This window comes from Notothenia rossii, assembly GCF_949606895.1.
Source record: "Notothenia rossii genome assembly, chromosome: 9".
NCBI lineage: Eukaryota > Metazoa > Chordata > Actinopteri > Perciformes > Nototheniidae > Notothenia > Notothenia rossii.
The window spans coordinates 27,476,560-27,503,497 of NC_136907.1; the positions used below are offsets into that span (position 1 = coordinate 27,476,560).

Sequence of the window (26,938 nt, forward strand, 5' to 3'; positions counted from 1 at the left end):
AAAAACTGGATGGCCTACCTGCCTGTCAGCCTTCCATCTGTGCACAAACTTATCTTGTGCCCTCATTGGTCATGTGCACGTTCGTGTGTGTTCGAGGAGCGGCTTTGTAAGTGGCAGATTTTTTCCGGCTGTGTATTTTCAAATATAGCGCATTCGAGCTGGTTTCCTCCAAAAAGACGTATACCCCACCTTAATGTTCAAAAAGCTCTTTCTCCTCTCATACTGTGCTGCAGCACCGCTTTTCACCCTCTGTCTGAAACCAGAGCCCAGTCTGCTCTGATTGGTAAGCTGGCCAGCTCTGTTGTGATTGATCAACAGCTTAGAGATGTCCTGCCCCTTAGCCTATCACGTATACAGTAATGTTTAAGAGCGCTATAGAAGCGCAAGAGTTACATAGTGATGTCACTATTTTGGCGGACAGGGAGTTTCAGGCAGGGGGGGAACACAGGGATTTTAGCCTTTGCAGACCATTAACATGCACACAGACCTGTATAACACACTGAAAGGGAAACCCCCAAAAGCACAATAGGGCCTCTTGAATACGATGTAGAGAAATACCTCTACACAATTAGATATGGAATGCAAGTGATGAGGACCACTTCGATCAATAACATGAAGTAATCTTAGAAAATTTAAACATTTTAATAAATAAAGACTGATGTAATATACACCATTTTGAATATACAACTACAACAAGCATACCTAGACATTTATTATAAATACAAAAAAACTGACAGTTTGCTTTAAAAGCTTCAATTTTAGGAAGAGTGGGAGCAGGATATACAATAGCCATACATTATTTTTAGTGTTTGTGCCAACAAATATAAAAGGCATCATGAGTGCTAAGTTCTCTGAGATGGTGAACCTAAAACTCTGAATAGTATGTGTGGAGTGAAGTTTCCCATAGAGACAGTTTGAGGTACAGCTCGTCTGTAGCAGTGAACACACACACACACACGCACACGCACACGCACACACACACACACACACACACACACACACACACACACACACACACACACACACACACACACACACACACACACACACACGTGTTTTGGTTGTTTTCCGGAAGGTAACAATAACAAATTGAAAACAAACTGTAACTCAAACTAGTTCACACATCTCAGGACGACGGAACAATTACGAGGAGACAACTTCGGTATGTTCTTCAACTTGTATTGCATTTCGTGATGAGAAACAAGAGATAAATCAACATCATGTACAAAAACATAAATGTTTTGTGAAAAGAGACTCAAAAAGTTGAACTAGATTCAAAAAGCATCTTAATTAGAACATATTTCAATGCTGTGTTGTGATCTTGGTAACACATGCCCCTTAAAAGCAACAGCCCCATCTAGTGGTGGGTGATGGAGTAGCTCAGCTGCAGAAGAATAATGACCTGAAGGACCCTCCTGTCATCATGTTGTTTATGCTGAACAAGAAAAGGGTACCTGCAGAGGGACTGAGTGTTTACCTGACCTGATAGAAGGACTAGAGAGAGATCTGACCGTCTAAGATGGTTAAAAAAAGTCATGGTGAGTGTTAACTCAGCACCAAACACAATGTGTGCACCACCAATACATTAGACTCAGAGGGGCTGTATATTTCAGACCAAAACGAACATCAAAACATTAACTCAATCCCAATACAAATCATTATGACATGTGTACACAAACTAACGTCCTGTCACATTTCCTTGCTTTAAAACGCCACTCAAAATGTTATCTGATCTGCGTATTCCCTGAAACAACAGCAGTCAAAGTGAACCATCAAAACAAAGACTGAACCAGGTCACATGATGACTTACAGTAGTGTAACCTACAGTACAGTACAGGATTGTGTAGCTACATTTTGTCTAAAACAAGGAAAAACTTAAAAAAAAGCACCACATATGTTTGTAATAGCACCAGTTGTCAGAATGTATATGAGGTGTTGTTTGGCAATGTACAGCATTGAATTAGGAGTACAGTTAAGCAAAAGGCAAAAGAACGTCCATATTAATTTGCCCATTATGTCGTTTCAAAGCAGCATCATGACTTACATACTGTGAACACACGCTGTGAAACATTTCTCGCTGCACAGTTTGTGAAGATGATTATACATTTATATTGTTGTGCTCTGCTGTGTTAAAGATTGCAAAGGGGAGCAACATAGGGAAAGATATTATCACAATTCCGTCATGCCAAAAAATATTAAAATCAATAAAATAGCGCGAGCACAATCACTGTCCCCCAAAAGGACAAATGAGAAGTGTGGTTCACTGAAAAAACTGAAACGTTGACTAAATGTATTATGTCAACAGATTTCACATAGGTAGTTGAAAGCAATTATATTAGGCTAAAATAATAAATATTAGCTTCAACTTAGTATTATTGCTTTCAACTAACCTAATACAGTTGTGTGAACTTTGCTGACATAATACATTTAATGAAAACCAAGGTTTCAGTTTTTTCAGTGTTAGATGATGGCCCACAAATAACTGAACAATTACATTTGCTATTCACACCAAATGCAGGTTGCTATAATAACTAGATTGCTGTATGTTCTCTGGGTCTCTGTGTATCAGACAGTGAGATATACAGTGGGTGCACCATTCTCTTTTGACCTGAAAAACATATTCATCTGTTATGTAAGATTCTGCATTGCTACAGTATAGAGTAACACATTGATATCAAAATTATACAATATAGACTTATACATTCTTGAAAACAAGTACTGTCACCAAATATAGATACTCAAGTAACCATTTTGGTTCCATGATAATATATTTATATCTATTTATATATATGTTTTTTTTCTCTATAATTCCTTGCTCTATAATATTAAATTAATTTCTAGAAGATTTCCATCACTCACACATAGACGTTGGTCTGTTACATCATGGTATATCACTGAAGCAGACCCTACACTACTCAGTTCACTCAGTCTTCAATATAGTTGATGTGCATCATATTTTCTTCTACAAAAAATATATATGACAAGGTAAGCTTATTTGAGATATTATTTACACAGTGTAACAAAATGTAATTTTTTTCATATCTCAAATCTGTAATGCTTTTTTTGTACACTCAGTTAGGACAAAAGTTGATACTCAATACTCCGCCGTGTTGCTATGGATACACTCATGATTTAAATTAGTTTTTCTCAAATGTAGTTTACTTAAGTCTCTGCCTCAGTGCATCTCAGTGCCAAGTCTGATGATCAAATATATATTTTTAATTGTAATATTTCACCAGTCTTTACATTTCTCATTATAACAAAATTTGCCGAAGATCTGCTTTTCTTTTGCACTGAAACAACTGAAGAGTTGGCTTTAATTAAATGTATTATGTCAACAAGTTTCACACAACTGTCTTAGGTTAGTTGAAAGCATTAATATTAAATTGAACTTAATATATTTAAACTTAATATTATTGCTTTCAACAAACCCAATAGTTATGTGAAATATGTTGAGCTGACACAAAGTTTCAGTTTTTTCAGTGTGGAAATAAGGAACATAATGTGGCAGTTTTATGGATCAGATGCAGAGAACTCAGAGAGGTGAGCTTCAACATCAACTCAATATGGTTCCAACATGGAGGCGACACAGGTTGTGGTTATGCAGCATGTGTTAGCACCAGAGATTCTCCTATCTATGGATCAAAAGCACTTCCACACGTCAAACGTCTGAATATCCTCAACAAAGCCATGATAAGTCTCTCCTCAAGCATCTTCCAGCCCGAGCAGAACGTCTCCTCAGCTCAAGAGTGACACAGTACTGAGATGTTCTAAAACAAATTCTCATTCTCTAATGATTGATGAAAATGTCTTTAGACCACACAAACATAACTTTTTAAAGCTTTTTTTTTTTTTTTTTAATGACTCAGATTGACCCACTTTATGGGAAATCATCTGTAGTAATTATGGGCTATTATGTACTAAGCGCAAGTCAGACTGCAATTGGACACATAAAACTATATGGACCACTTTCGTTTTCTCCAGACTAGTTTTTGAAGTAACACATGCAATATAAATATGAAGTAATAGACATCACAGAATAGTAAAGAGCAAATCTACCTCCCCTATCAACACATAGAAATAATTATAGCTTCAATTCAACCGAATGTCTAACCGCAGCGCAAGGCAATGCTACTGTGGAGAAACTGAAAACGTGTCAAATTTGGAATTTTAAATCTTTGGGTTAAAATGTTTAGGGTTTGGAAAAATGGTTGAATATAGTGGCTTTAAAAGCCTTACTGCTCAACTTGCTTTAGCTTCAAACACAGCCCACTGGTATCATGCTTTTCTTTCACAAATACAGAAGGTTACTCTGGCAGTGGCCCTATTTTCCCTATTTCTGGAGCATTCAAATGTTTATACTACATCAATAATTTATTTGAGTATACATGAACATATTCTCAGTGGCACATTAGGAAGTATACAGTACTTCAGATCTGACTTAGCCCTCAGCCTTGTTCACATGAGTCTCATTAAAGCCCTTGGTGATGAAATAGCTCAACAGTCACACAGAGACTATTTCCCATCTTCTCATTTTTAAGAGTTGTGACACTGAATTATCAGGGTTTTGTTAGTGTAATTATTCTCTACATTTGACCAAAACAAGTTATACTGTAGGACTGAACTTTCAGCATGTACAGAGTGAGCATTTGATTTTCCAGTGCATTTGGAGATGATAGAGGCTCATCCTGTTTATTACCGTGCTCAGAGGGACACTATAATGTCACAGGAGCATCCAAACAGAATAAAATAGACCTTTTCCCATAAAATAATGTTGTATATTTCAGATTCATTTGTCGAACTACATGCATATCGTTGGCCAATATGAACAAGAATGATTTTTTCTTTTACAACTAAGGAACAATTATGATGTATATTTGAGATCTTATGTCATTTCTGTCAGTGGTTTGGTTTCTTTTAAATGTAGGGTAAATATAAGATGACACTAGGTGTTTTGATACAATACAGCACCACTACTACTCCTCATTCAGTTTGTTTTGTTATAGATAATGTTTTCTATCAACTGAGTTCAAATGTATCCAAAACATTCCAGAATTGGTAGAACATAGTCATTGTTTTGAAATTTCTTTTTGGAAATGGTCTGCTCTGAAATAATCATTAAAATACCTAATTTGGGAAATCATTGTCAATTGATCTGAACCAAACTCTCCCTTAAGCTCCTCTATGATTCTGGAAGGTACAAAGCAAGATTTTCTTTTTTAACCATCTATGTTATGAAACGCAGGCCGCAGCACAGCCAATTCTCAATTCTTTAGAGGAAAAAAAATCAAAGACAGCAACACAGCAATGACAGTTGTTAAAATGGAAGTGGCATTTGTAGTTATTTAAATATATACTCATTAGTACAGCTTTACTTCATGGTTTGCTTAGCACCTTAGGCTGAAGAGCAGCCTCTGTTTGACACCACTGCTCAGCACCTGATGGGATGGCCTCTCTGATATGTTCAGTCATCACTTCACTCAGTGCCGTACGAAGCAGCTAAAAACAAGTTGCTGTCACATGGTACGTCCTCTACGCTCGCCAGACTTTAGAATCTTTGGAAGAAGAGACTGTGGTTTGACTTCAGTTGCAGAAGTAATTGTATTGTAAAGTTATTTCCACAATAAGTGCATTATGTTGACGTAGACACAATACTTAAATATTAGCGACCAGATGCCCCAATGCTGGAGAATGATAATAATCGTAAAGGCACAAGCTATTTAAATATAATTGCTGCTTTTTAACTACTGACGTATCCTTAATGTATCTGTATGATGGATTCTGAACTTTATTCCAGTATGCTGGATGTGGTCAGAAGCCAGTGAATTTCTGTCATGTTTTTGTCTATTAAAGAATGGTAATTGCTTTCAGGAGACACAGTTAGTATTTCCTGTTTAGATAAATGAATAACATTACATCTCTTCTTTCATTTTCCTGAACACTGAATACAAAATAAAACATGAGGTCAGTTTTTTGAAAACCTTGACACCTCCTTTTGCAAGCAATCATTGTGCAAATATCTTAATAAAGCAACCACATTTAGTCACTTAATATGTGGTTCATATTAGAAGACAATTTTGGAGTAGGAGTGGTCAGAGTCTGCTCTACATCACAATAAAGAAATCAAACAAATAAATACATGTATAAAAAACACATCAATAACAGCAGAACATGGACACTGCTTTCATTTAGAATAAGGAGCCTAAGATATGAGTCCATACCCACTACAGATGAAAACAACTTTGGAAGAAATGGAGCACCTTTTGAGCCAAAATAATGAGCCCAATACACAGCCATTGTTTGTTGAATCTAACAGGATCAGCTGTATGTGTGATATAGTTTAGTTCCTAATGTTATGGCACGATGTTAACTTATTCAACAAAACACATTTTAGCCCCTTAGTGTCCATATTTCTATCTCAGTTTGACAGGCAAATTCTACCATCACATGTAAACAAAACTGCCTTTACCGGTGAACAACAAAATGTTTGTCTCACTTTGTTTTCCCTTAATGCCACATTATTTTTTCTTAAGGGATGACACCCCTCTCAGCATCTCCATATCAAATGACAAGCACATAAAGAGTCAATACAAAGAGGCTGGTACTCACACATGCATGCACTAATGCACAAATAAAACAATTATAAAAATGGACACAAGTGAAGCCGGTAACCAGAAGAACCATTAAGGCCGACCAAAGCCATTATTTTGGATGCCCTCTAATATATATATGAATAAAATACTATGATATACTATGGCACAGAATCTTATCCTCCACTATGTGTTGTTCATTTTTTTATTTGACTATTTTTGGCATAACTATTCTGGATAGGATTTGGTACCCTCGACACTACCTAAAGCTCACAAACTGGTGTAAAGAAGCGACACAAATCTGAGGAAATGGACAAGATTTTGCTCCAGTGCAAACAGTGATGAGATATGAGGAGCTTAAACCAATTGGAGCAAATAAATGGCTTTATACAGAATGACTGAAAGTAGTTGAATTACCGCTTTTGAATTGGCCTGTTAGTTACAAGTACAGTATATGTAAATGAAATGCAAAAGTACATTAAGCCCCTGTGTGATTCACTGCTGAATTACATTATTCAATAAGGTTTAAGATATATAGACGGTTCCTTCAGTAGTACAGTAGTCCAGGGTTATGTTTGTTTGTCAGTCCTGATCATTTACAGTCGAACAGAATGTGAAAGATGTATCATTCTGCGAGAAAAACGGAATTAAATCCAAATATGGACTTCTTACAAACTAAATAGTAGTAAATATAAGAAAGAAAAACTGTACCATGTCGTTTTAAGAAAAGTAATTATGACTAAAGATATATAAAAAGGCTAGTTTGCTCTGCTGGCTGATTTGTGGTTGGGGGCGTCGTGTCCTGTGCTCTGAGGTATATTCGGTAGGAAGTGAGATAACACATTTGTGAGGCGAGTTTCTCGGCAGATAAACCTTGCTGGCGGAGAGGATCCGGTGGAAGGGGCTGTAAACAGAGACCGGCAGGGCTTTTTGGGGGGCAATCAACGCATGAAACGTGTTCAAATTCAAAAAGGGTAACTGAACTTTTTGTATAATTATTTGAAATGTGGACAACAGGCACTTGCCTCTTTCTTAACAAATCTTTTTGCACTGGAGTAAAACCTTGGAAAATCGCTGTAGTTTAAACACATTTTTAAAAAGGGAACCCTACTGAATTCAGGAATACACATCAACCGTGTGCATTCTGCCAATCAGTAGTGTTCAAATAATCCTTGGAGCTAGGACTGCATGTGATGTCATTCTAATTGACCAATGCTGCTTTATCACTCACGGTAAATTGGGAACAGCATTTCAGAGACAATCTAGGTTCTTGATCTAACAAAGTACAGTTGTTATATCACATATTTAAAATGCCAGAATGCTTACTAGTGCAGATTGAATTGACCAAGGGCATAGCTACACAATATACCAAATCTGAATGCTGAAATGTAGTGCTAGTCCCCTTTATAAACAATAAATTGCAAACATCTTTTTTTTTTCCACTTGGTAGTGATTTTGGAATGAGGGAATATTGCATGGATGTAACTGTGTCCTTATGGGCTTTCAAAGGAGGGTTGCATGGTCTAGGTCTATGTAGTCCATGCTGGCCAAAATAGCCTTCTGGTCCTCCCTCGGTGGGCGGCGGTACAGCAGAGCAGAAAAGCGAGTATACGGGTCGTGGAGGATGGGCCGTTTCTTCTTCTTGCGGAGGTAGAGAACTTCTTCGGGCTGGAGTACCTGAGAGGTGTAGGCCTGCTGGGTCTGAGAGGTGGAGACACCTGGAGGAGGGGAGATCAAAAGTCTGTCATAGCCTCAGAGACTCATGGTGCCATGCTACAGGCTGTTCTACACATTCATCCTAATGAAATTAATTTGATAGTCGTTTTCTGTCCCAAAGCTACCATATTAAGGCTTTCAACTTAACGTCATTTGCTGACATAATTCATTTAATTTACGTCAACGTTTCAGTTTTTTCAGTGTACCTGAAATCATTAGTCTGCTTTACCACATCACGTGGTACACATCAATAGCTTCCGCAACAAAACAGGGAATTGAACAAGCACATGACTTCCCTGAAGTATACATCTGGATAAAACACATTTGGTAAGTATAAACATCACCCAACATTATAAATGATATCACCCTTTTCAGTGTTAACTAACTGCTATGCCCTCCTTTTAAATTATTGCGAAAAGTTTATTTTAATATTTTTTTATATATACTGCTCACAGATACAGTGGGGGGGGCTTTGCAAACCATTTACATGCACACAAACCTATAGTGTATAACACACTACATGGAAAGGAGAACCCCAAAAAGTGTTACAGGGCCTCTTTGAATAATATCACTGTGTGAAAAGTGCAAACAGACAGGAACAGGAGTCACACCTGCTTTCTTTCTGGACTTGGAGTTATTGTTGTTCATCATCATGTTCTTGGCCTTTTTTATACGTTGGTATTTCAGTGCATCAATCCTCTCAGACCCCGAAAGGGGAGTCGGCACACCTCGATATTTTCTGGATAAAGAGCAGAGAGATGGGAAAACGGGTAACTCCAGGCCAAACGTATACAGTGGAGTGTTTCTGCACTACGGAGTGCATCAGAACCAGAAACCCACATAATCCACTGCTGTGCTAAGCAAGAGGTGCAGCACATTGCCAATGGATCAATATGAGATAACAAAACACTTTTTTTAAGTTTGGGGAGGATTTCATCAACTCTACTATTACTAAAACATCGTACATCATCTGGATTTACTAAAAGTTATGTTAAGATAAATGATGACTACATTTCACAAAATACAATACACTCATAAATCTAGATGGTACATTGAATTGTGAACCTTGAACCACATTTCCCTCTCAGATATCTTTCTCAAATTGGTCCAAATAATCTCTACCTAAAGTAAAGCAAAGGGTTAGACGACCCCTAAGACCATGTTTCATGTTTCATCTTTTGGAATGTACAACATTTAAAAAAGACTTTTTTGCAAATTGAAATCTTTTTTAAATGGTTCTATCCCCTTCTGGAAATAACAGATGCAAATGTGTCCTTGGTTTCGAGTGTATATTCCTCAGCCGCATATGACTGCACAGACCTTCCCCCCATTCATGGAGAAACGTATGACTTGGCAGCCCACAGACTTCTGCCACAAACACACACACACACTTGGTTTTCTCAAGGCACAGAAAACAATAAGCATTACAGAGAGGCCATCTTCCAACCGTGGCTGCAGAGAGAAACCGAAGGTTGTTAGTAGAGGGGGAGAATCACAGCTGACCAACAAAGCATCATCAATATGTATTCATAGACATGGGTACTGTCTACAATGGGCTTCACCATGCTGACAGGGGGAGAGATGGCGGGAGGGGAAAATGACTACTCGGGAACAGTCACATAATGAAAAATAAGCCAAAGAAAAGCGAAGCACTAGGACAACAAATGTAACAAGAATTTATCCATATAATTGTTTCTTTTTTTTTGGAACGAAGGAGCAATATTTAGCGATGGCATGCATGGCAGTTTGCACATGAAACACGACTTTAAAGGGGAATACATTCAAAAGCACTGGGCAGTTCCTTCACACATAAAGGGGGTCTAAAGCCCCCTGTGTGTCCACCCTCTGCAAGCCCTTGGCAAAATGTTTGTTCCTTAGGAAAAAAAGAAGTGCGGAAGCTGTTTTAGCTGGACACTTGCTTTACATGGTAGTGAGGAACTGTTCTGCAGTCCAATCATAACAAGGGCATTGTACACTTACAGTAGATGGTTTGATTCGTGCTCTATACAGAAGCTTTATACCTGGCATTAATGCTATGTGTCCACCAGGAATCTCCTTCTACTTATCCAGGCCAGAGATGCTTGCGGGAAGTGCTGGTCAAGACTCCTGCTATTGCTCTCGTTCTGTTTAAAACCTGCTATACCTGATACATTTTGACAAAGCCAAGGATGTTCCTTAACTTCTTGAAACACTGCGCTGAGAACACATGCTAAGCTTTCATCACTGCCAGGAACATGCAACAGCATTTCTGCCCTTAATGTTAATGCAAAATATAACTCTGGATGATCGCTCCCAGTGGACACACAGCTTAAGTTACTGTCGTATCGTAAATCTTACAAAAATATTTCTCAGAGATTGAGTACCAAAATACCAGTATTTTCAATTGGTGTCATACAATACAAGCATCTTTAAAATATAAGTGATCAAATGTGTCACGCTTGAGGAGAATGCTAAAAGTGATTTGGAAACGTTTTATATGACAATGAACAATGTCTATGTCAATGTAAACATATACTACCTTTGATAAATACACATACTATCACACAACAGAAAGACACAAGACACCAACCTAAATTGGTGACCATACTGGTTAAGAATATCATATTTGTTTGTAATAAAGAAACATTGTCAAAAGCATTACTTGGATGTATCCACATCTACTATACCTATTTGTGCAGCCATGTTACTTGTTATTTCTTCATATAGGAAGTAATATGTGTTATAGAAACCTTTATTATTAGCATTACTCTTTGCTGTCCTTTGGCCAGGGTTAAGGGGTGGATGCATTTGTTCCTCCAAATCCCTGCTAGGCTCATCTTATGACCGGGCTAACCAGGCACTGATGAATGTCAGTACAACATCTTGCTGGATAGTGAGTCTGGGGACAAGCATTATGAGAAAAGCGCTAACCAATTATCTAAGTCACAACCAAAGGCGCCTGTGTCTGCCCTACTGGATAGCACACACGGTTCTCTGATAGTTGATAATAAAGAAAGACTAAAAGCTTTCTGTGAAAGTGACCGCCTCATTGTCATCCTTTACAATCTTTTTGGCAATCAGTTCAGTTTTATAGTGGCGAGGGAGCCCTCCAATACAGCTAGGCTAGAGCTGCATACTGAGCAGTAGGATATAAGGAATTGGACAAGATTAAGAAGAAATGTATTCCTTCCTGAGGAAGACGGCTGAATTGGAGAGATGGCTTATCACTGGGCTAAAGAAAGGGCGAGGGGCCGTGCGTTTGCTAACAAAAGCCATCGCCATGACATAAGCAGATAACAATGAATGAATTATGAAAAAGCAGGACATATAACCCAAACATTATACTCAGGTTTACTACCATAGGTCTATCTCATGTTGCTGAGGCAGTTGTGCATTCAAATAAATCAGGAGAGTATAGTGCTTGTACATTTTAATATCAACCTACATTACACTTTCAAGAATTTAAATCATTATTGGAGAACTGTTTATGGGCGTAAATCTGTATAAATAACGGTTTAACTGTTGGCGAGTCAAACCCGTAACACAGACAGCTTCTTACGGATTATCTGTATGTAATTCTGAATATTAACATATGAGCAAAATAAGGGAAATGCTTTGTATCCAGGCCAGCTGGGCGTACATGTGAATATTTGTGTGGTTCTGACTCTCATCCAATGCTTTGGATTAGCATTGTAGGCCTTGTTTGCACTGTTCACAATGTTTGCTGCCAGTAGCAGACTAAGACATTGCCACAAGGACGTAATTACTTTATTCAAAGATATGCTCTGAATTCTGTGTAGAACACTTCTAAGTGTGGTTTTATCTCTAGACCGAAGTTGCAGAAAACAGATGTAAAACCATTTAATTGGAGTGTAATCCAGCCTGGCCAGGGAAAGATGCGTTCTGTAGCTCCTGCACCAAATACTCTTCTTATATCTAAATATGTGACCTTTGCTGAACTTATTTTCAGATTAGCCAACTAGGGAGACAATACATTCTTGAATACATATTTGAACTGGTTTGATGCTGATTACTGTTATTTTGTCTTACTTATGGGTGATTTGTCTATGAACATAGTCAGTTAGCAAACCACTCAAGCATGAAATCATGTTGGTGATACATCTTTGACCTGATCTATTAGCTATGATGGCATATGCATATCAAAATGCATAATGTGCTGAAGACTATGGAACTTAAAATGCATAGCCACTTTAAAAAAAGAGGAAAAAGTAAAGAACTGAAATGAACTACATGTGTTGACTGCAGTAAGGAACAAATCAAACAAAGACTTAAAGTCTAGTATTCCCCTTTAAAGGACGAGGTGATCAAAAAAGTCCCACCTGCTAACCCCCCCCTTTCAGACATGGATCCAACCCTTACCTATTGCTGTGTAGAGGACCTGGTCACAACAACGCTGCCCAGATAGCTGAGATCAATCAAAAACAAAGCAGGTAAGACTCCAGGAGCCATCAAGAACCACCATACTGGCCCTACTTGATAATGATGGAGACATTGCAATACATGAGAAGCGGACAGGCCCTGTGACACACTTTGCCCAACAACCTTTTCTTGGTAGTCAGACCTGGGGGTGTCCTTGAGGCAATTGAAGGAGTTGGGGAGAGGAGGGTTACAGAAAGGGAAGGGAGGATAGGAACAAATCTGAGAGGTTGGAAGGTGAGGGAGAATTGGTCATACAGTCAGGTTACTAAGGCCGAGGATGGGCCGCAGGGCCTGCCAGGATGAACTCTTCTTAAAGCAACCATCTGCATGATAAAGGCATCTTCAGAGGCTTGAAGCTAGACATAACAATGGGTGCTTGATTTGTCTGGGGAATCAATTGGATGAATATTATGGGATTCCTCCTGTCAGGTGAAAGCAGGGTAACGCATGATACAGATGGAAAAACAGGGATCCTTTGGTGATGTCTGCAAATTCCCAATATTTTAGGGGCTTGTGCCAAGACATTACACAGTGTACCGTCAATATCGTTTTTTTGAAGCTGAACTGTAGCCCCAAACATTCTGAAATGTAATCTGTGAAGCAACTCCATTTTTCTTGCCAATTCAACAAATAAATCATGACCCAATTTTCTTTTTGTTTTAAGTAGGAAATGCAATGTTTTTTAAGGCGATACCTTTGAAATGATGCTCCACAGATTCAATGGGTGAATATCTCTAACTTGATGTCTGAAATGGAAAAGCAGCATTGACCAAATTGGAACTTAACTGAACCTCCATAGTTGGATGATCACAATAAAATGAAAGATGACTTTCAATAGAAAGTTGTTATTTTTCACATAAAAAGTTATTAGAAATGAAAACACAACAATATTTGAAGCAGCTTAACTATCAATCTAATTTGCTGCAGAGATGATTAAAAAAATTATTAAATATTAGACATCACTTCAGTAACCAAAATGTCACAGCAGCTTTACACATTAAAGCATTATGGGTTGGGGCAAATGACTCATATGGTATCCCTCTCTACATGCCTAATGCACCTACCCTGAAGCTGACAACTGGGGTGGAGAGGGCTCAGATGGAAGAATCCCCTCCTCAGTCCTTCTCTGAGATGGCATCTGCCCAAATATGTTGCTGCTTTCCATGGGGGGTGACGGGGACTGGGAAGCTGGGTAGCTGCTTGCAGAAGTGGCAAAGGCTATGTGGGAACGGTAGCTGGGACTGGCTCTCCTGCTACCCTGGCCATGGTGGGCAGGTGAGGAGGAGGGGGAAGATCTCCTTGAGAAGCTGGCTGTGGAAGGAGGGAGGAGGGTAATCTCAGACATCTCTGGTGGTATGCGAGGTTGGACAATGTTGGGACGTGGCCTGGGACGTACTACAATCTCTGGGGAGCCTTCGTGAGAACTAAGCGGGCTTTGGGTTAGGGGGGAGAGTCGGGAGGGCTGGAGGACCACCTGATGCATTCCAGAATCCACCCTACAAGCCTGTCTAGGACTGAACCGAGGGGTGGTTTCAAACCATCGCGTGTCAAGGCTACTGAATGCGCTTGGTACAATATGGGCCATTGGATCGGGGTAAGGCAAAACCGGCACACCCATTCCGTGGCTTGTGTGTCTTAGATGCCCAAAATGTGCCTCTTGCATAGCTCTATGCTTGGCTGGGGAGCCACGAGGCTTGGCCTTGCTGGGAGACCTAGTTGAGCGGCTCTTTGGGGCCTCCAGTGGCAGGACAGCTGGGTAGGTAGGCATTGGAAGGGAGGGCTGGAAAGAACTTAGGGGAAGAACATGAGGTGGAGGAGGATAGGGCGAGTCGTGGCGGAGATGCAAAGGGTGGTGCGGCGGGAAAATGAACTGGGGACCCTCCAGACTTGCAAAGGTGAAATCCAGTCCCTGCCAAATCTCGGGTGTACGAGAGGAAGAGGTGATAGTCAGAGGAAGTGGGAAACCAGGGACAGCATATTGAGGAAAATCACCCTCCCTGCATTCTTCAGGAATCATGGGGTGACCAAAAGGACCTTCAGCAAGGTAGGGAGGGGAGGACATGACAGAACTGAGTGGGCTAGTATCAGTCATGTAAAAAGGAGGTGGGGGGTCATGATCCCCAGGGTGGCCTAAATAGCCATAGAAAGCCCTGTGGTGGAGAGAACCTCGGATCTGCCCCGTAGCCTGGAGCCGGCTGCTCTCCATGATGGTCATACCTTCGAAAGGCCTCTGGAAACGAGGGCTGTAGGCTGGAGGTTGCAGGTAGGATTCCTGGCTGGAGATTGGGGAAATCTGGTGAGGCCGTAGAGGGGCCATAACTGGGGGCATAGACCTTGGATCATCATTTTCCTCGTCTGACTGCCGGAATTCAGGATAGTGGTCTGATTCTTCCACAAAGGGGAAGCCCTCAATTCGCCGGGGCTTTACAGACATTTCTGCAACAATGGGATCTATGACAAAGCGTCCATCTGGGCCACGGCTGATGAGTTCAATGGGTGATTCTTCAGCTTCATGCTTGGACATGCCGTATTTCTTGCTTGTTATTGCTCTTTTGGTCTTTTTGTATAAAGACAACTCCTCCCTCTTCCCTGTAACTGTGGATGGTTTCTTTCCCGAACGCTGGTCATGACTATCTTCAGATGATTCTGACGGAGATGCCTTTGAACGAATGCTCTCCGGGCTCAACTTTCCTGAAGATGACCTAAAGAAAAGAACACAAAAGTGAATCTTTAAATGCTCAAATAGCCAGTAAAGCTTTACTGATGGTGCTGAAAATAAATTCAGCCACAATTTAACAAAAATGACAACAGACCATACACAAGAAGATGATATATAAAAAACATAGATGCCATTAAAAACATCAGTGACGGTTGCACTCCAGTTACAAGACTATAGGCGCTTTCACACCGGAGTACTTTTCCCAGGAAGAGTTCCGATAGTTCTTGGGATTTTGCTTTCACACCAAAAAGATCTGGAACTAGAACCTAGTTCGTGCAAACCTTTTATAGAATAGGAATAGAATAAGGAAGGATGAAACCCTCTTTTAATGGTCACACATGCAGAGCACACAGAACACACACAGTGAAATTTGGCCTCTGCATTTAACCCATCCTAGTACCAGGAGTCTAGTACTAGGAGCAGTGGGCAGCTAGTGTACAGCGCCCACCCATTTTCAGTCCATGCTAGAGAAGTGGTACTTTCCTGGGGAGGAAAAGGTTCCAATTTCGGATTGGCTGGGTGAATTGCAAACCACGCCCCGTAAAACTCAGAAAAGTTTTGTGAAGCCGCCATTTTATTTGCTCGCATTAGCATTATTAGCATTAGCCCAGCGCACCAACGGAGAGAGACTAACTTATGGCAACACAAAATAAAACGTGGGAGCGGTGGAGTGATGAGGAGGTGTCGGTGCTTCTGGTGATTTACCTGGGACTTCGGTTGGTGATTTACTGCCACCCGAAGTCCCGGAGTCAGGGGGGCTCCGAGACTTCGGGTGGCAGTGTACACCGTGAAGTTGTTTGCTGCCTGCCAGTAAACCCAAAGCAGAAGAAGTGACGTCAGCGGCTTCATTTGCGGAATCCTCCCTCAGGGACTTATTCCGGTCTGAACGCGATTTACTAGGACAGTTCCAGGACTAAAGAGTTCGGCGGCACTAAGTACTGGGAACTAAGTACAACAAAGTACTTGGTGTGAAAGCGGCTTATGACTCCTACCTCAAATATTCTGTTTGATTCTGAGTCATTATCAGGGTCGGCGTCATGGGGGTCATCCGCGGGCCATACCCCCACCAAATGAGTCACTATGCCCACCCAATGCAGGGCGGGCAAGCCTTGCCACTTTGCCGTTTTTTTTTTAATCATTTAAGTGAAAAAGTTTCCACTAAAGGTTTTTTGTGTGAAATAAATCAGAAATAAAGAATACAAATATAAAACGCAGCCTGAGGTGTGCTCACTGCTGCTCTCTGATTTGTGTGTTGCTTGACCAATGACCCCAGACCTTTGTTTTGTTATCATTACGTGGCTGTGTTTAGATGAAAGCCCAGTGGCGATCTGTTCATCTGTTATTCTGATTATACAGTAAAGCCATCGAAAATAATATGATATACAGTACAGAACAAGTACTTCTGGGTCTCTGTGTTTCATTCAAGCTCGGCTCTGTGTGTGCGGCACGAGCGCATTTTGTCAGTGCGCGAGCGGTAACGTGGAATGTTGTTGTTAGCATCTGGTTAGCTAGCTATGCTAATGGATATAAAGAGCTGTTTCTACACCAAGGTGGAGGAGAGTGGTCTCCTGTCAGACTGAGAGGCCCTTATAACGTCAGCTCAGTGGGGTAAAGGACTCTCTCAGTGTTTAGATAGTTAACTTTCAACCCAGTATCATGGCATTTCGTGTTCACCAACACGATTTTTAATCTATTGATTCGTGTTCACCAACACGATTTTCCCCTTTTTTTCGTGTTGCACAGCACGATTTTAAAAGCAATGTATTTCTATTGGTAGTCTCACGGCATTACGTGTTATAGGAAGACCGGAAGCTGTGTGGTTCATAAAAGCATGTTCTTACTCAATATCAAGCCACAATTATTGCTTTTATTTTAAATCGTATAATTTCGGACTTTTGTTGCCTTCTGTGAGGAAAATAAATGGGGCTGAGAGCCTCAGGATACTGAAATCTGTATATATGTAAAACTTTTTTTCCTTCTAAGTTGTTATTCTTTTCAAAATAACACACTGTTATTTACTCACCAATAACACACAATTATCCTTGTTTTTATTTATTTATTTAATTCCATAATCTCTGGCTTTTTTGGCGTCCGTCAGGAACTGAATTTCAAAATAAAAATAACCGGAAACAGACGTAGGCATTTCGAGCGATTACCCAAGATCCTCAGCTATGGTTTAAGCTCACCGATTGGATGTTTTAGCCGCAATGCGTGCTGGGATTTGGTGTTTATATGATCTGAAATCCAGAAAACATTTTAAAAGAATAAAATAATACTTAATTCCGTGTGTTCTTGCTTTTCTCTTTGAAAGTCATCACATAACGGCATTGTAATACACGGTTCGGCTGCATTAAATATTACAGATCTGCCGTAGTTCTTTATTTATAGAGCCCTGATGAGAAGACCTTTGGAAAAACTGGAAGAAATGCCGCCGAAACTGAAGACTTGACGTGGATCATATATATATCAACAATTAAACAACATCTTCAATTTTTCTTCACACAATTCGTCTCCTTGCAGTATCAACACTAATTCGGCTGACTTTTACATTTGATCCAATTGGTAGATAGGTTATATTTACACCATAACGGTGCACAGCTGATATAAAAGGACTTGTAATTTTTAAAGATATTACTGATTTTCTTTGAATATAAGAATGTAAATACTGAGTCTGAAATAGTATAGCAATATGCTGTAAAATTATGTGAAAGCATGAATAAAACTACACATCTTCAGATGTTGTACATACATAAGTGCCCTACACTAATTATAAAAAGTTATTATGGCTGTGTGCACCTTGTGTGCACCGCCTAGTGGTTAAAGCATGTTATTGAATTATTGTTTTTATGTGTTATATTTGATTAAAAAAATATTAAGAATACATACTTTCATAGGGGGAAAGTAAAAGGTCTGTGATAGAAATATAGAATATAAAAAATCAAGAAGATACTGTAAGTGATCTCTACAATAAAACAGTTCAGTGCTGGATGTACAAAGATATTAATATGAGGATGTGCAAAACAGAAAAACGAATTAACCTTTATTCAAACATTAAATAATACTTTAGATTAAGGTCTTCTTTTAAATAAGAAAAAAGCTTTGGGGGTATCTACAGATAAATATTAAGCCTGACAAAGTACTTAACATCTAATATATTGCTTTCCTGCAATGTTGACTATGTTGAAGCACTTATTTTAACTGATATCATACATATGAATTATACTCTTATGTATGTAGATAGTATAAGAAATGTAGAGAAAATGACAGTTTAATGGTGGTGGTACCATGGTGGTACACACATATTGATAGATGTCTTGTAATGCGCTGTTGAGGAACCTGTGACCCAAGTTTTTCATTCATTGCATACACAGTTGTGTATTATGATATGTCAATAAACCTTTGAAAATCTTGAAATCTTGAAAGGGATGTGCAAAATAGCCATTATACAGTCTTTAATGAACTATTAGTAGAGAATAACGAGTAATGAATATACTTTATTACTCGTTTCCATTCATGTCAATTGCAGATAAATGTTTAGTCTTCTCAAGCACCAACTATCAAATATCTCTCCTGATTGTTGGCACTTGACAACAATCACCTTCCCTGAATTTTACTCAGGTGTAACCAAAGTCTGCTTTAAGGGTTGTTTATATTTCACATCATTAATCAGAATCTGCAAAGTAACTCAAATAAATGTAGTGGAGTAAAAATACCAGGTTAACCTCTGAATTGTAGTGGAGTAGAATTACAAAGTAACAATGAGCTGTCATGTGGGTATATATTAATGCTGCGCATTATGGACACAAGCGATTTTCACCCATTTATTAATTATATGTTTTACATTTGATAACACCAATGTGTTTAATACTGGCAACTTCTAATTGTGGGAAAAAAGAAAACGTTCAGTGGAGACGTCCCATAGCATGTGTAGTCCTGGGGGGGCGTTCGATTCCAGTTTTGGATAGTCTGGCGTGGTTTCGTTCCATTTCAAACAGCTGTTTGACGCTCGGCGTAACCTTGGCGCACTGCCATTCCAACATCCAATCCCAGAGCTTGAAGATTAATAACGGGGACTGTAGTCCTAAACGATAGCTGGGTATTATGGGTAGTGTAGTTTCTTCGGCCATCCTGAACTCGAAATGCGTACATCTGTTTCCGGTTATTTCTATTTTGAAATTCAGTTTCTGACGGACGCCAAAAAAAACAGAGATTATGGAATTAAACAAATAAATAAAAACAAGCATAATTGTGTGTTATTGGTGAGTAAATAACAGTGTGTTATTTTGAAAAGAATAACAAATTAGAAGGAAAAAAAGATTTACATATATACAGATTTCAGTATCCTGAGGCTCTCAGCCCCATTTATTTTCCTCACAGACGGCAACAAAAGTCCGAAATTATACGATTTAAAATAAAAGCAATAATTGTGGCTTGATATTGAGTAAGAACATGCTTTTATGAACCACACAGCTTCCGGTCTTCCTATAACACGTAATGTCGTGAGACTACCAATAGAAATACATTGCTTTTAAAATCGTGCTGTGCAACACGAAAAAAAGGGGAAAATCGTGTTGGTGAACACGAATCAATAGATTAAAAATCGTGTTGGTGAACACGAAATGCCGTGAGACTGGGTTGTAACTTTGGTGTAAGTTATCTCAGTGGGTCTCAAACGGTTTGGTCACCAGTTATATAAACAAGTATTTGCAAGGAACACCTTTATATGATCATTATGGTTATTAAAAAATAAGAGAATAAATGAAAAACAGGTAGGAAATACTATAGGACAGTAACACAAGAATACAGTTTAAAAGGAGAGTGATTAGTAAAATATCCATAAAGAAAAAGTCAATCTGTTTACAGTTCTGTTTCATATGGATTCTAAGAGATGTATCCATAGACCTCTTAATTATTTTTTTCAAAGTGGAAAAATCTTCCCGGGGGATCATGCCCCCGGACCCCCTAGAGGAGGTTAGGTCCACCCCCCACCTAAAACATGTTCACATGGATAGGATACTAAATACATTTGCACACTTTTTATATGGTGGCCTATGTCCATATGTTTCTGTTTTGGTGGTCGCGCCACAACCGTGCATGTGTGCACAAGTTATAGGTGCGCTAGAAAATAGCACTACACTGCAATATGTGTGAAAGACAATAGACTTTACAGCATGTTTTTTTTAATTGAAGTTGCGTTGGTGTTTGTGTGTTGGTTGTTGACGGCAGTCGACCCATTAGTAGAGGTTGTCATATATATCAGAGCTTATCTCTGAGTGAGGCATTGCCTCCACACAGCTCCGACATGGTGAAGCTTACCATGCTTAGAGCACGTTAAACCTATATTGTTGTCTAGGCAACACAGCATTGACTTTTTGTTTCATATGGGACCAAACACCCGTCTCTTGGAAAGTCTGACCAACCTATCCATCTCAATGTCCTTCAAAAACAGACTTCCACACACTGATAAGAACTGTTTCTATGGTAGGCTACTTCAAAAAGTATGAACCAGGATGCATAGACACATGCACTAAAGGATGATACACTAAATGGACCAGTGTGAACATCTAACATACAGTTTATTCATCCCATGCATTTCCATTACAAACAAGACAAAGATAAACAACAATAAACAATAAACTGTTACACCAGTCAAAGAGCCTTTCTATCTGAATGATAACATATTTGGTCAAAGATGCACTTCAACTGTTTCTCTCCAATGTACAAGTGGTTAGAAGAGTGCAAAGAAATTACCAAAAGCCAGTGCTGTGTGGTGTAATGTGGGTTCTGGGAGTGGTTAATACACAAGTAGAACGTCCAAAACGTATGATTACCAAGGTTTCTGTGAAATAAAATATACTTTGTAAATATTATTCCTAATGTTTGTTCTTGTTACAAAAGGAGCATGGATATGCATATGGATATAAACACCCTCACGCAAGTTTGTTTCCTTCAACAATGGCTTTAAAAGGAAAGTGTATGTTTCTGTGTGGCACACGTTTAGTTAATGTGAATATGCCAACTATTGCTTGCTGTGTCAGCGCTGGAAGGAAGACTCATTTTGTGCCATGTGCACTACTTGATGCTTTGGTCAATAGGTCAGCTTGGCGAGTGTGATGGAAACTTCTGAAGCAATGGAGACGAGACTCAGAGAGACACGGGGAGAGCTGGAACTTTGATGGCAAACACTGATGGTTTATTAGGGAGTTACGGCTGGAGAATTCACAAGACATGAGCTGCCGCCACGAGGTGAAACAGCTGTTGCCAAACCAATTCTGAAGATCTCTACCCAAGACCCATGTATTTAGCTAGTTCTGAGAGAATAATCAACATTGTGCAGATAAGATAAAACAGGCAAAAGCACTATAACACCTCTATCAGCTAACGCCAACAGGCAGGAACAGGGGGACAAAACACTGAGAGCACAGCAGTCTAAGGTTGTGCTCAGTGAGGGCAGTACAAACTGATAAACTGGGTCAAAGGTATGGGCCTAGGAAAATATTTCCCTAGCAGCGAGGATGGAAATGGTCAGACGAACTTTCTCCAGTCAATCTGGGAGTGAGTCTTGGGAGGAACAGCTTTCTAGATCGCAGGCCGAAAAGTAAGTATCCATGATAGTGTCAAAATAAAAAATGTCAACAATGTAGCATTAGAATTGAGCTATGAAAGGCTGTGGTGTTATGTCTTTCTTGAAAAGGCCTCTCACATGGAGAAAACACTGTTACATATAATAGATATTCCAGCTATGTTTCAAATGGCTGGGCAATGGCTGCTTAGTTATAGTTTATGTGGCTACATCTGATTTATTAGGCTACAAAGACAACAAAATATGAAGTGGCTTGTTTTCATAAACCGCTAATAAAAATTTGAAAATATTCAAATAAATCATAACAACTATGGTTGTCTTTCATGATGTCTTTGTCTTTGTCTGCTCATATACAAAAACAGCTCATACAATGTAACAATTAAAACAGGTAAGGTGACCAGGTTTGTGTTCAATAGTTGGTACTTATCGTGTAATCTTTACAAGCTAAGAATGAAAACTTATAAACTAAACATTTTCTTTGAATTGAAAAAGGAAGATTAACAGGCAGAAGAGAAAATGTGTCCGTGACAGCATTTGGGAGAAGAGAGGGATAGGAGTGAAGACATTCAATTCAAAACTGTGAAAAAATGGTTCAGGCCACTTGGAGGGTGAACAGTGATTCAAAGAGTGAGAAAGGACAGCTCAATGCGGTTACATAAACAGCTCAAACCTCAGATACGGCACAATGCACAAGCAGAGTGCTATAAAAAAAAATGCAGAAAACGAGGATTATGTTAAAGGAAAAGTTTGACATTTTGGAAAAAATGCTACACTCTCATAATAGTACAGCCAGAAGCTTGTAAGCATAAAAGCAAGGCAAATTACAATCGTAACTCTGTCCACTGGTGACAAAAATTGCTCATCTCAAGAATGATTGCATTGCTCAAAATAGTTCATGTTTAGATATAATATTCAGAAAAAAAAGATATAATTTTCAGAAAAAAGCAACTAAATATATGCCTTACATTTAAAATAGCAGTGGTTGGTGTAATTTACCACAGTAAAACTCTAATCTTCACTTGTATTCATGATTAGCCTTGGTCTCTTTGATATTTTAAGAAATTAATCACCGTTACTACAGTGAAGGATCATTAGTATGATTGAAGTTGACTAACAGAATCTCAGAGACTGACTAACGTTAAAGTTGATAAGAAGAGCGATACCACTGATGTACGAACTGCAAGGGCAAGGGGGTAGTTAGGTTAGCTTAGCAATAAAGCTAGAAGCAGATACTGTAGCTTCAGATCACTCCAAAGACAAAAAGCTCACAAATAAAAAAGATATACCTAATTTATTTTATTTGCTTCTAGTAGTCATGCTAAGCTAAGCTAACAGTCGACTGGCCCAAACTTCATAATTAGCAAACATACTGTACATGACATTCGAAGGCTGTGTAGCGCTAAGATTCTCTTAAAAGCCACTTACAGTATGACAACTATTTTTATAGTAATAGTGATTCAATTAGGTTAACCTCAATCACACGTTCAGAAAGTATGATACAAAAGTAGAAATAAGCACAGGTCTTATGCTAAGAGAAATTAGCTTATTTTGTCATTCTGTCCAAATCTTTTTGAATCTCGTTCTGCATTGCAAGATGGATACTTTGTTTTACTTTTAAATCTTTAACAATCAGGGCTTGTTTTGTTTTTTATAACACCTTCTGAAGATGAAGGTCCTTCAGCTTTGATCAATTAAAACCCAAACCACAATTGGTGTGCTGCATTGTGGGGACATTTGGCCGGATGCATGCAGCCAGGTCAGGAGTCTGAGGGTCTGGGGGTTGAGCCAAAGTGCAAAAGGGGGTAAACAGTGCGCAAGAACAGGGACAATGGTTAGCACACTCACTGAGAACTGGAAGGATGAGCCCTGTACCTGTCTGCGTCCAGCCCCTCCCAGTAGGGTTCAACACTTGGAATGAGGCTAATTGGACTCCTGTAGAAGTGGGGAGATCAGACAGTAAGAAGGTAGGAGAGTATGGAGGTTAACAGGAAGCTTGTCAACGAGAGGTATGTCTGAAACAGCAACAGTAAATATCTTGTGGCTTGGTCAAGACAGAAATGGAAAGAGAAATTAGTAAATCATAAAGATTATCTGAGAACAACATTATCCGAGAAAAAATATTGAGGACAAGAAAGGCCATGGAGCAAAGTTAAGTTAAAGGCAAGAGAGAGGAAAGTAGAGATTGTTCTAATGAGGTAAATGGCCATAAATCCCCCTAGTCAGTGGTCTTGTCTTTTTTCCCTCCACTAACCCAGGAAATTAGAAGAGGGACAAAGCAGGATGTAATCGATATTCAATAATCTATACGTCACTTGGGGACTTTTTTCAGGCTTGAGTGAGGTAAAGAGTATTAGGATGGTGTGTGTGGGATTGATTAAAGATACAGTATGTGAGTGTGTCCATGGTGATATTAAGAAACATGACACTCAGTGAAACCTCGTGGCTTATTGATGTCTGTTTAATGGACAACAATAGAGAACTAAGGCACAGAGGAAGAAGATTACATTACTTGTCAGTCACTTATGGATTTGGTCTTTAAATGTTATTCCTTGACAACGGGAAAATAATACCAACAGACCTATCGCTTATCCAAATTGTTAAACTAGTTTATACAAATGTATAAAATGTACAATTAAATGAATGTTTGCTTATTTTTGGATACCAGCAGTTGATGAAACTGAAGTCTTCAAGGATATACCATTTATAACAGCATCTAGTATTCCGTAATTTAAAGACAACCATTGCAGGCGAGAGTCCTTCTGAAACACTTCCTCAGGATGATCATATATCTCACTCAGGCCTTGCTCGCCTGAGGATAACAGACCATGGCGGACATTTCCACTTGTCTAATGCAGTTGTAATAAAATGATGGATACTTTCTATTCAGGCGTTCCGAGGCTTATTATAACTACAATTAATGTTATTAGATCCACATGTGCTGTTGCTGCTATCGCATGTCAAAATGTCGGCTGTGTATGGATGGAACTTTTGCCATCTGCAATCTTGCGGTCATTACCTTCACAGCAGTGTACGGAAATGTTTCACACAGAGACTATAAACTGTACGGCTGAATTCACAACGGATTAGATCTAATAAATAATAAGATCTCAGTTACATTTATATTTCCCTTTGTTTATCATGGAGGATTATTTATTTGATATCTTAAATAGGAGAAATACCTTTGGCAAATGTGAGTTTTTTCTAAATGAAATGATAATTTCTTTGTTGTTTGAGTATGTCTACCCAAAAGTCAAGTTGCAGTTTACATCCATGTCCGTCCAAAACATTATCCCTTCATCATTTTATTCTATTAGACATTTGCCTGAGATCTTCATTATTAGCATAAGAATTGATAAGTTATGGCCAAAAAGGTTTTTAGTGAGGTAACATTGTGCCGAACATAAATGCTATTCTCTTAATTTGTTTCAAAAATGTTTAAATAACGAATATCGGACTGTCTAACCGGCCATAGACTGTATAAAAAGTGGATGAAGACTGAGACGTATGTGGTGCGGGCAGGATTCTATTTTTCAGGCAAATATTTATTTTATGGCCTGCTGTGCGATTAAAACAGACTGTCAAAAATGAGGCTGTCCGATGGTTTTGGTGTATTCAGCCAGCTAACACTATATCTACGTCTAATACTGATTCACCTGAAAAAGTAAACATACAGCCCAGCCCTAGCCTGTAGAAGACCTCAGTCTACAATGCCAAAAACTAATGGTAGTAAATAATATTCAGATTTGAATTTGAGATCTATCATTTCCAGTAAAAATGTAAGCCAAAACCAGTACAATTTATTGAAACGAGAAGCAGTAGATATTAATGATGAACTCTAAAAACCTTTTTTACAAAAGGACATAAAAAACAAAAAGGTGGACAGTATTTTACACTTTAAAATGTATAAGTAAAGACACGTAGTCGCATGAAATGACAAACTGGACCTCAGTGCACTCAAATGATTCACACTGTGAATAATGTTGAAATATAAATAAGATTAATACATGCTTTTAAAAATAAAAATAAAAAAAGTTATAAAAGGTGGCTCAGTTTTTCATGTTGACAATAACTTTAACCATAACACTAATATGTCCAATGGAATCAGCACCTCAAAATAAAGACGACAGTGTTTGAATATATTTTAGTTTGTTTCCTTTTCACTTGTCTAAACTAAGGTAGCAGGACTCCCGTACAGTTTATTGCTGTGTGTAGCCGGCCTGTTGGACACAGGTGGCCATGACTTGAGGACCTGAACTGAAAATAAATCAAATAAATTGTAATAAATATAATTACATCATAAGTGTTTTATTTGTATTCTTAACATTCATATTCAAGATCATTTCACACAGAGCTGTATATTATAGTATACATTAATTATAGTCCCCAGCAGACCACTGTAAATGCCTAAATCTTAACCATAAATATGCAACCCAGTCTCACGGCATTTCGTGTTATAGTCACAACATTTAATCTATTGATTTGTGTTCACCAACACGATTTTCCCCTCTTTTTTTTTCGTGTCACACAGAACGATTTTAAAAGCAATGCATTTCTATTGGTAGTATGTTTCATGCCATCTTTGTGTCCGGTCGGGTCTTGGAAGACCGGAAGCTGTGCAGTTCATAAAAATATTTTCTTTCTCAATATCAAGCCACGATTATTGTTTTTATCTTAAATTGTATAATGTCTGACTTTTTTTGCTGTCCGTGAGGAAAAGAAATGGGGCTCAGAGCCTCAGAATACTGAAATATGTATTTTTAAAATATTTTTTTCCTTCTAATTTATTATTCTTTTCCTAATAACACACTGTTAGTTACTCAACAATAACACACAATTATCCTTGTTTTCATTTATTTGTTTAATTCTTTTTGCCGTCCGTCAGGAACTGAATTTCAAAATAAAGTCACCGGA

At 38.8% G+C, this 26,938-nt stretch overlaps 1 protein-coding gene across 6 annotated transcripts in view; it reads right to left on the reverse strand.

The window, feature by feature from the left end:
• Positions 1–1,163: 1,163 nt before the first annotated feature.
• Positions 1,164–26,938, reverse strand: part of igsf9bb (immunoglobulin superfamily, member 9Bb) — a 196,905-nt gene continuing 171,130 nt past the window's right edge. For 2 of the 6 annotated variants that reach the window (XM_079647621.1, XM_079647620.1), the window contains exons 18-21: positions 23,873–23,959; positions 13,790–15,427; positions 8,918–9,045; positions 1,164–8,308 (exon numbers count right to left, since the gene is read on the reverse strand). In XM_079647621.1, coding sequence (XP_079503747.1) covers positions 8,094–8,308; positions 8,918–9,045; positions 13,790–15,427; positions 23,873–23,959 — 2,068 coding nt within the window. In that variant the 3' untranslated portion in view covers positions 1,164–8,093. Of the gene's footprint in view, positions 8,309–8,914; positions 9,046–12,665; positions 12,712–13,789; positions 15,428–23,872; positions 23,960–26,938 lie in introns of those variants that run through there. The other 4 variants (XM_079647624.1, XM_079647623.1, XM_079647622.1 and 1 more) reach the window with 3 other exon arrangements.